The sequence below is a fragment of the Clinocottus analis genome, unplaced genomic scaffold (genome assembly GCF_023055335.1).
Source record: "Clinocottus analis isolate CAN_PGR_092001 unplaced genomic scaffold, fCliAna1.0.p SCAF_2, whole genome shotgun sequence".
NCBI lineage: Eukaryota > Metazoa > Chordata > Actinopteri > Perciformes > Cottidae > Clinocottus > Clinocottus analis.
The window spans coordinates 17,699,201-17,709,998 of NW_027175931.1; the positions used below are offsets into that span (position 1 = coordinate 17,699,201).

Below are 10,798 nucleotides of genomic sequence, written 5' to 3' on the forward strand. Positions count from 1 at the left end.
CTCATGGGGTTTCGACTCAACTGCCAATACTTTCATCTGTGTCATTAATTTGAAATGTGCACAATCAATATCTCAGCTGGAGACACTGAGAGGAACATAAGAGAGATTGAAAATGAGCTAGAGGCAAAACAATAGTGAGAAACTAATGTAGGAAAGTGTAAAAGAACATGTTGAGAGTGAATCTGAGCTGTATGGAAAGAGGGAGAAATACCAGAAAGACTTTCTGGAGGGAGACGTTGTAAAAGGATATGATGTAAGAACGCACCCTTTCGTGTGGCCCCTGCCCCTACTCCACTTTTGCAGATTCTTCTTTACACCTCTTCATACCCTCAGGGCTACCTGTGACGCACACAAATGATCTCTGACTCATATGCATCATTTAACTAAGATGGAAAACCTCCGATGAAAAGCATCGTGTTTTAACATCGGGTGTTTTGTATCCTCTCCGGCTCAGACATCCTCAGCATTGACTGCTATTCATCGATGGTTCGTGTGTTGAGCCGGAGGTCTCAAGTAGTGATGCCACATGTTGATGCAGGCTTACCTCCACCTTATTACTGTTAGAATAATCACGTTGTGAGTGGGAGGTGAAAGTCCTTGGATCAGAGATAAATGATGAGCATTTAGGAATAGCTGCTGCCAAAGCTTTTGATAACTGCGATTTTCATTTTATTTTTTTGCTGCCATGCAGCCTTTTTTCAAAATCTCTCGTAATTTACATTTTGTGCTGATTTCTTTTCAGCTGAAACACAGAAAAGAGCATTAATACAATATAAACGGTTGAGGATTATATTAGTGTCATCTTAGGGGCACAACAACCAAACAACAAGCTAGCTCGGTCAGTCACTTTCAGTTGTTAATCACTGCATTAATCATTTGCTTTTATTCTGTAATAAAGAATCACATTTGAGTACTTTGTGTTACTGAATTCATTCAGATGGTTGAAATGAGTAAACATGCACTTGTACAGCTACGTGCAAGTCCCAATCTCTCACAAAAAAAAGCAAATAGCAAGTTTATTGATCACAAGGATTGATGAGACAGAAGCTGAGGTCTTGTTCTGTGTGACAGTGAGAATAAGCAGGCGATCAAATTACTTCCACTCTGAGGCTGCAGAGATGTAGCTGAAAAACCTTCGGCACCACAAACAGCTGAAATGATTGACATGGAATACAACTTTACATTCTGTATGATTCATACGCCTGTACATTATCATTTTTACATTTTGCCTTGGAGCACTTAACATTGCAATCCAGTTGGAGGCAATTTTCTGGTATAAATCTTTTATGACAACATTCTTCGGGAGGATGGGGAATGCTGCAGCTAGCAAAGTAGACCATTCAAACATCTGCAAAGAATGTCCACAAAGTGCCAATGTTGTGTTGAAGATCATGCAACCAAATGGCTGACATATTAAAGACACCATAATAAAACAAACTTAAATAAATATATATTAGTTACTATACAATTAAATACATGTAAATGTGCATCCAAGTAATGCATATGTCAACAATATTTGGAACAAAGAATAAAATTCTTCTGGCAGATGTTCACAGTCTATGTGACCTTTTAAAAACAGTGCTGCAATATACATATGTATATACTATATATGAAAAATGTATTCCAGTCCTGAATTTATGCATGTATTCAATCGAAAGTGAGGCGCGGTGGCTCACTGATTGGATGGGCAGATGATAAGTGGCTCTGAAATGTACATTCATATGCTGCCGACTGTAGTAAAATATGCACACTGTCACTCATTTAAATTGCACTAAATGTGCATGAGGCAGAAAACTTCTCTGCAAAAGCACTCCATCAACCTCTTCTTCAATAATCCCTGGCACTCTCCCTCATATGCTCGACCTCATTTTTCTGATTTCCAGCATCGATGGCGGTCTCTCTCGTGAAATAGTGGCAACATTAGTTGTGTAAATATATGACGGTTATAGCACCAGGACGCAAAGGAAAACACACCACAGTGAAAACAAATGACATGTAGAATAAACACATTCTCATAAAGGAAACATGTGAATACTTTTGGTTGCTGACATTGCAAATCGTCTCCCCCCACCCCCCGACTCCCTTTCCACACACACACCTTTACCGTCAAAGCTACTTCTCACACACAAAAATGCACAACAACACATGCTAGGATGAGTCAGAAGACATGGGTCAGGTGACCCCCTCCCCTCACTGCTGAGTCACCTGTGACGTAGTGTACAGGAGCCGCTTCAGATGAGACGTGTGACGAGACCTCGGCCTCGCTTTTTCCACGTCTAAGCGGAGTTCTCTCTTGCTGTATCTATTTCAGACATTTGACAGGCTGCCATGAGGTGACACTCTGAAGGTATACAGATGCTCTGCTGGAATACTGTTACTCGCTCTTACCCCTGCCTGCTCCCTCTCTTTCTCTTTCTCACTCTCTCTCTCTTGTTTACCCTCATTCACATCCATAACTCTTCTTTTGCAGGCTAATCTATCTCTATGTATTCCACAGATAAGTGATGCACATGCTCTCACGGTGCTACCTGAAGAGGAAGTACACGAGTGAGCAAACAGACTTATATAACAGTCTTGAGCTGAATTTTCTATTTGGGTCACCTCTCAGTTCTGGGGTGGTGATCGGAAATTAGAATGTGGAATGTTTGGGTATGTGTCTTTCATCCGTTGCTGTCTTCCATCCATCTTTTTCTGAGAGACACCCTCTTGGCATCTTCACGTCACTCTTCCATCTCCCCGGCTTGCTTTCGATAGGCCTCGTTTAGCTGCTGGATCTCCTCGCGATACCCTGAGCTCTCCTGCGTCTGCCGTCGGCTGTTCTGCCGGTGGGCCTCCACAGTGTCGGGTATCGTGATATTGATGGTCTCCTCCTCTGGGTTGCCGCTGCTTGGGATGAGCAGAGAGTAGGAGGCCGTCTCAGCCAGGTCACAGGAGACGAAGCGGTTCTCCCTTCGAGAGTAGCGCAGCGACGGCGAGCGGGCGTGGGTGGAGGACTGGCTGATGTTGGAGATGATGGAGACACTGTCCATGGCCTCCTCGTTGTCACAGATCTCAAGGACCTCAAGGTGAATCTTGACGTTGGTGTCCCCCACACCGGCTCCTATACCCAATCCCATCCCGACGCTGCTGATGTTCACGTCTCCAGGATGACCCCCCGATGCCGGGTCGTCGGCACTGGGCTCGTGGCCGACTGATTTTGAGCGATACACTTCCACCTTTGAAGCAGAGGAAGATTTATAATTCAAGTTATTCATAAACAGTGAGTTATTTTTCCTGAAACTCACATTCAATTAACCCAATTCCACCACAGCGCTCACTCATGGCTTATTATTAGTCATCCTTGAATGCAAGAAAGTCTTTCTTTTCAGTGGATACATGTCTTATTTCACTTCAGGTCCCATTTCAAATCATCCCACAGATTTGTTGTAGGGCTATTTAATGTATCTCTGTTCATCTGAAATGATTGCAGTTACATACTATTGCCCTCGAGATGCCAATGGGACATAAACTACTTGTTTTTGACCGTCATTTTGTGACATTACACTTGTTTTGCTGAGTCAGATGATTGAAATGTGATATGTCATACGTATGAGCCTATGAGTCATTTGGGGACTGGCTAGTCTCACTTTATCCAAAGCTTTTCTACAGCACACAACTCGTCAATCCACAACTGGTTTGATCCAATTCCTCTTGCTTCCAGTCTTTTTGCAAAGTCATCTCGCTTCATACATTCAGCAAGAAATGAATATGCAAGTAATTCCCAAGTTACATTATAAATTGCTTATATACCAAACAGGAAATTTAACCCTAATAATGTAAGAAGAGACGGCGCCAAGAGCTAGTCATTACCTTCTTCGCGTTGTAGGGGGAGATTTTGAGTCCGTCGCTGCTGACTTCATAGGTGGAGAGAGAGAGGGTTTTCCCGGTCGGCGCTTGCAGAGAGACGGTGCCCTGGAAGGCGCACAGGGGGATAGACAGACCGCCGGATGACCGCTGCAGAGGAAAGAGCAACGTAAAGTTCAGTCAACGTTTCTATTTGTCTATTAAGCAGCCCTCATTTCTAAACATCATATTAAGCAAATTACTACATTCATCGTGCCTGCTCATCATGTTGTTGAATAAAAAGTGTTATGGTCCTTTTGCATCTCGTTCCGTTTATTCAAACTAATTGTGCTGAGACCGTGTTCACGATGTCAACTTGTCAAGAGCAAGGAGATGAATGTGTCGACCGACCATTTCTATCCCAAAGTTAATGAGGCCTAAACACGAGATCCCTGCCAACAAGCACTCTGCAGCTTCAGGGGTCCATGTAAGCAACCAGATAACTTTTAGGCTCACAGCAAACATGTGTATATGATCTTTGAGCTATTTAGCTGTTATCAGAATCATATTTTCACACATTTGATATGAATAATACAATTCCACTGTGTAAAACTTTCCTCAAATGAAATTCTTCTGCTTCTCTTTTATTTCACTGCAAGAGATTAATTCATTAGACAGTATCAACGTGAGTGCTGGCATGCAGGGGAAGAAGAAGCTTCCTGTGGGTCGGCAGAGGGAAGGATGAGGCAGGTCTCATTACCCAAATTATTTAGATGAGTTATATGTAATGATCTGATCTATGACGCACAATAGAAACAAAAAGGATCACAATCGTTTGTCCTCCGTGACTGTTTCCTGTCATTGTCTTTGTGTCATTGTGAACGGAGAGAGGGAGCGAGAGAGAGAGAGAGAGAAAGAGAGAGAGAGAGAGAGAGAGAGAGAGATGGAAGGAGGAAGAGCCATGTTGAGCTGATCACACAATCAAGTAAATCAAATGTGTGTGTGTGTGTGTGTGTGTGTGTGTGTGTGTGTGTGTGTGTGTGTGTGTGTGTGTGTGTGTGTGTGTAGGGTATATTCACATGATACACAATCACACAAGAGGACGGACCCTTTATAGATTGATATGTTGTACAGGCATGTTTCCCTCAGGATGAATTTTAATAACGTTGGTGCAACTTTCATCCGGCCCCATAAACTGTCAAATTAGAAACGTGTGACCATTAATGGCATTCCCATTAGTCTCAGCTGGACATTGGGTTTATTGTTAGCATGCTAATGCATGAATATGGTAAATACTAAAACATCCGGCTGTGAGCTGGCTAAATTTAGTTCAAAGCACCGAAGTGACTAAGTACATTCTCAGAGAGCTGCTGTCACAGACATTTCTGTGCCTATATGTCTATATTTTGATAGATGAATAACAAAGTATGAACACTCCACCGCTGTCACATTTATTGAGACAAACAGATCCGAGCAGATTATTGATCCTTGCTGTGTCATTTCCATATTTTCTGTCCATTCCAAATCAATAGCTGTGTTGTTTTCTTTGTCCACCTCCTCTTGGTGAGAACAACATTCAGAAACACTTCATGATGAGATCTCAGAGAGGTAAAGAGGTTTCAGTTCCTTACATTTAAAATGCACAAGAGATCTGTTCCCCCTCGTGAACAGCCTCCCAGCCTGCGCTTGCTAGCAGAGAGCATGAAGTCACAGAGAGGGTAAAGATGTCTTTAAGGTCTAATTCCCCTCCTGTGGATGCTGAAGGCAGGAAGGGCTGACAGTAAGGAGGACAGACGCTGGGTAATGACATCTAGTCTGCTAATGAGGAACAAGCCAGGAAGCGCGATAAATCCCAAACTATTTATGTTTGGCTTTCATCTCTCTTTAGGCTTTGTGGGTGTATGTACAGTATGTGTATACATCTATGTTTGTGAGCTAATTTAAAGCGGTATATCTGTTGAGACTGTGTGTGGCACGGGGGAGAGAGGTGTCTGGGGAGGGGGGGGGTGCTGGATCTGTAAAGCTTTGCTTTGTTCTTTGTTGTATAGAGTTTGTTGCAACACATACACAATGTATATTGTAGGCTTCTACGATGACCCTAATCAATATAAGTGGTATTGAGCTTGCTACAAAGAAACTGAGAAGTAGGACATGCAGAGACACACACACACACACACACACACACACACACACACACACACACACACACACACACACAGACACACGCGGCAGCAGTGAGCATATCAGACGTATTATACATGATGCAAAGCGAGTGCCGAAAACACGCTGTACATGCATGCTCTGTGGATTTTGCACCCTCTGGTGATTTTAAACCAAAACATTTTATACTTATAAGTAGAGCAGAGACCGAGAGGAAGAGAGACAGGCTTGCGAGTGTGTTGTGCATAAGCGCATGTATGCACGCACATTTTCAGCGCCTGTTCCTGTCCCAGTTAGTTTTCAAACCAGTTCATAGTGGCATTGCTCTGAAAAATCCCAATTACTTTGCTGCCATGTGGTTTAAAAAGGTTATGTGTAGCTGCTCAGCTGTTTCCCTGGAACACAGTGAGGCAGCGCTCTCATCTGTGTCTGCATTGTTCAATTCCACGATACCTTTCATTTGGGCAAACAAAGTGCAGAGAGAATACAGCTTATGCTAAGCTACTACCAGAGCAAAGCATGTCAACAACACAGAAATAAATGGATTTAACATGGATTAGTGAATAGTGTATCATGTGCTTGTAGGAAACTGTCTTGAGGGAATAATACATGGAGCAGACAATACTGCGATACAGATACATCGATGGTGTTTGATTCCACTAAAACCCCGAAGAATGGATTGCGTTGAATTCTCCATAAAATGTTCACATAAAATCACAGTGGAGCACAAACATATTTATTAACACTGAGATGTAACCACCGCTGAAGGTTAAAACTCATTAATACTAATCTTGAAACTGTAAACACAAGACTAAATCAATGAACTGAGTGGAGGCTCGAGAGTTGATCTGATCTGAGAGTTGGAGCAACAATTAATGAATAGTTGAGTAGTGTGCTGCTGATCGTATCTTGATCAATTACTCTATTAGTCAAACGTCATTGATGCTTAGCACGAACGAAGATAGGCAGAGAGAGAGAGGAGAGGAGAAAAGAGGAGAGGAGAGGAAATGAGATGAGAGGAGAGGAGAGGAGAGGAGAGGAGAGGAGATGAGAGAAGAGGAAAGGAGAGGAGAGGAGAGGAGATGAGAGGAGAGGAGCGAGGCTAAGGAGGAGGGGACTTTTACCATTTCATCTTAATCACATGCGCAGCTCCCAGTCTGTCAGCTTGATTACAAAAAGCCATATCCACAGATGCGGAAACCCCCCACAGAGATACAGACCACCACACAGAAAGTCAGACAGGCATTTAAACAGTCAAAAACACACAAATATGCACACACTTCTTTAAAGCCTGCTTATGTGAAGACTGAGTCTCTATCTCTGTACAGATGCACTGTGATAACACAGCACTTATTTGTCCCTTTGAACAAAACGTAAACACAGATATCGAGATTGAAAATCTATCCTAAACGATCAATTGGGCAATAACGAGCACATCACCCTATGTTGCATGCTGATGCAGCAGAGTGTGAGTGCATCAAATGCCAGCCATGAACCACAGCATGACAGATTAAAGTTCCTACATTGAATGGTTCAACATGAGACTAATAAACTGAGGAGTCTAGACAGCGGTGTACCTGTCTCGGCGTCCTCTCTGATTTGCTCCTGCACCACTCCCAGTCTGTCAGCTCGATCTTCAGACACTCCTCGTGGGACAGCCTCCGCTCCGGGCCCTCGAACACTGACGACGTATCAGTCAGATGGTGATCTTGCTCTTGGTGGTGAGAAAGAAGTGAAGAGACACAGCAGAAGTCGTCGTCGTCCCCTTGGTTCTCACGAGGGAGTGAACAATCAGCCGGCGCCTCTCCTCCGCCGGCCACAACTTCCAACGACAGGTCTGCATGGGAGGAGCTGTCCAGAGGGTCGGTGGTGCTGAAATAAAAACTAGGCCCCAGGCTGGGGAGTCCTCCACGGGCATCAGGGAAGTTACAGTTAAACAGGCTGTGATACGCAGGCATCTCAAGGGGGGGACTGTCATGAGACATGGTGGCGTGGGACAACTTGTACACTCCATAGCCTTGTTGGAGGGAAAGGTTGAACTCAAATCTTCTTTTCATCACTGCGAAAAAGGTTATTGAGAATTATTTAGTCACCGTTTCACCCTTTCCTCCATAATAACAACGAGGGACTTGTTTAGTGGTTCGTTATGTAGAAGCACCTGTGATGGGGAATCGTTGGTGAGTTTCTTTGCATGTTTTTTTTTACCTGAGGGTTCCTTCATTGGATCCCGTTTGCAGTTAATGAAGCAGCCACACGGCATGTGGATCCAGCGCTCGGACAGCATGAATAATGGAGTGACCACGGGGGCAAGCAGAGTGAGAATGAAGCTCAGCGTCTCCAGGGAGTCGCTGTGTGCATTCACTGTGTGGCTTACCAGCACCAAAGTCTGTGAATGAAGGGGAAAGGGACATTAATTCAATGATAATTGCTTATTAGTGTTTGACTCAGCGGTTTTGGCCCAGCAGCAACAGGTAGCATTGCACTGATATTGACCTACATTTTCTAGAAAATAGTATAAATGTAAATGATACAGATACATATAAAAAATATAAAGACAAACCATCTGAGGTAGACTTGCTTGTTTCTCAAAGAAACCCAAATAAAAATAAACTAATTGGAAATGTTCAAGTTGTTGTCATTGTATTTCTAAATCAGTGATTTTTTTTTTTTACATTTTCTGAGCTATTCATATTCAAGGTTTTTGCACATTTGTTAGTGTTGCAAGCTTGGCATACCAATTCTGTTTGCTCGTCATTGTCTGCTGGCTGGACCCCATTTATCACCTCAAATACTTTTTATTCTGTTTTGAGCAAGAAGCAGCACTCATGATGTGGCAGTCGTGTAAAGTATTTACATAACTGCCCTTTAGGGACGGACTAAACCTGTCACATACTGTTCCCAGAGCCTTTAGGGTTCATTTAATGGCACACTGGCTTGAACAAAATCATTGCTGCTTGTATTTTTAAACGCCAGTGTTTAACCATTTTAATGCGAGCACAAACCATGACGAAATGTCTAAATGTTTTCTAAACAGATTATTAATAGAGTGAAACAAACCATCGTGTCACTTGTGCCCACACTGAACTCGACAAGCTCATCGCCTATATGCACAAACCCAAAAATATATGTGTGTTGGTTTGGAGACGGCCTCTCTACTTCCTTCTGCTGACATGGACTGTGGTCCATGCCTACTACTTATTATATGAATCATTTCTGTCCTATTCAAGTGATATACTGTAACTCGGTAACGTTGCTCATTCTGGTCACATGACATCTGTTGCTTCTGTCCAACCTGGAGAGGAGCCTCATCTGTTGCTCTATGGAGGTTCTTCCCTTTTTCCCTGTAAAAAGGTTTTTACTATCTTTATTTGGGGAGTTGTTTCTGATCCGATGTGACAGGGTGCACAGGATGTCACGTGTACACACTGTGAAGGCAAATATTGTGTTTGTGATTTTGAGCTATACAAAATAAACTGAATTAAATTGAATAGATGTGTGGCGTTTGGGAGTCATATACATTAGAGCCACACGGTTCTAGTGCTGTTGAGCATTTATCTTACATCTCTCTGTTGCCCCCAGACACAATTGCCTACGTCTGTATTATTCTGTAGAGTCAGATCCTCTCCACCAGAGACAGGTTGGGTGGGTTTAACTCTAGTGCAAACAGGAGGTTTAGGATGAAGTGATAAGACTCAATAATCAATATGAGACAGCTCCACTTGTCTGGTTTGTAGTTGTGTGGATGTTCTGTCTGTATGAAACAAAAGGAGTACAGATGTTAACAAAAACACAACTCATTTAAAGGCTATTGGATAGTCAAGTTGTCAGAAGCAGTTTCCACGGCGCTCACCATCATTGGCATCCATAAAATAACTCGGACCACCGCCAGGATCATGGAGAAGCGCTTTTGTGCAAACACAACCGGCGTGTCCCCGACTGCTGCGGCCCTCTGCCCGCTGACAGACACCGGGGACAGCCCGCCGGCCTCTTCCTCCCGCAGCACCGTCCCGCAGGAACTTGGGCTCAGCTCGTTGTAGACGCCGAAACTATTGTTCAGGCTGTCCCGGGAAAAGGAAGGAAGAGTACAGAGAGGAGCGGAGCCGCTCAGCCCCCTCGCCATGTCCAAGTAGCTGGGGTAGAGTAAAGTCCTCTGGGGCTCCCGGGAGCACAGCAGCTGGGAGGTGAGAGAGATGAAGAAAAACAGCAAGCCGCAGAAACACAGGGAATACAAAGAGAAGAGCAGCAGCGTGTACAAACTCTCGCTCTCCGGGAAGCACCCGAGAGAGACCGGCTTGAAGCTGCCCCATCCGCACAAAGGCAGCACGCTCACGGTGAGGCTGACCGCCCACACGCCGCCGATGGCCCACATCACTCTGAGGGGCCGGCGGACAGATTGAAGAACTCCAAATCTCTTGGTCACATAAAAAGTGTAGGCTGCTATGAGGCAAGCCTTCATGTTGCTCGAAACCCCCTGGAACACGTACAGGAGTCCAGATAAGGTGCACAGGCTGCCCGACCCTCCGGCGGGCTCCCACTGCAAGAGCATGAACAGGGACAGAGGGACCACGCTGAGCAGGTCGTCCACCGACATGGAAGCCACGATAAGACACAGGGAGGTTTTCCTCCTCGTGCGGAGGAGAGACAGCAGCGAATACACACCTCCGACCAAGGTGGCAACAGCGAAGATTACGCACAAGCCGAAAATTCCCAGGCGGATTTGCCTCTCCATCTCCGGGGGGACGTCCGTCCTCTCGTGCGTGGCCGTGGAGAGGTCGCTCAGGTTGGGCGCCGGGGAGCTCATGTGCGTCGTAGACAT

The 10,798-nt window shown here is 44.5% G+C and overlaps 1 protein-coding gene across 1 annotated transcript; it reads right to left on the reverse strand.

Annotated features, from left to right (window-relative positions):
- Positions 1-2,093: 2,093 nt before the first annotated feature.
- Positions 2,094-10,798, reverse strand: LOC137790847 (probable G-protein coupled receptor 149). Its single transcript, XM_068585399.1, has 5 exons — positions 9,833-10,798; positions 8,188-8,368; positions 7,560-8,041; positions 3,850-3,993; positions 2,094-3,215 (listed from the first exon to the last, which is right to left on the reverse strand). The coding sequence occupies exons 1-5, from the start codon at positions 10,796-10,798 to the stop codon at positions 2,721-2,723; spliced, it is 2,268 nt and encodes a 755-aa protein (XP_068441500.1). The 3' UTR covers positions 2,094-2,720.

Bases quoted from the DNA above. Each gene is read 5' to 3' on its own strand.
- LOC137790847 (XM_068585399.1), bottom strand. From the start codon at position 10,798: ATGTCTACGACGCACATGAGCTCCCCGGCGCCCAACCTGAGCGACCTC. The intron at 8,042-8,187 runs GTAAAAAAAAAC...CCTTTTTCGCAG, and splicing joins TCCAATGAAGGAACCCTCAG to TGATGAAAAGAAGATTTGAG. The intron at 3,216-3,849 runs GTAATGACTAGC...TCTGCTTCAAAG, and splicing joins CCCCCTACAACGCGAAGAAG to GTGGAAGTGTATCGCTCAAA.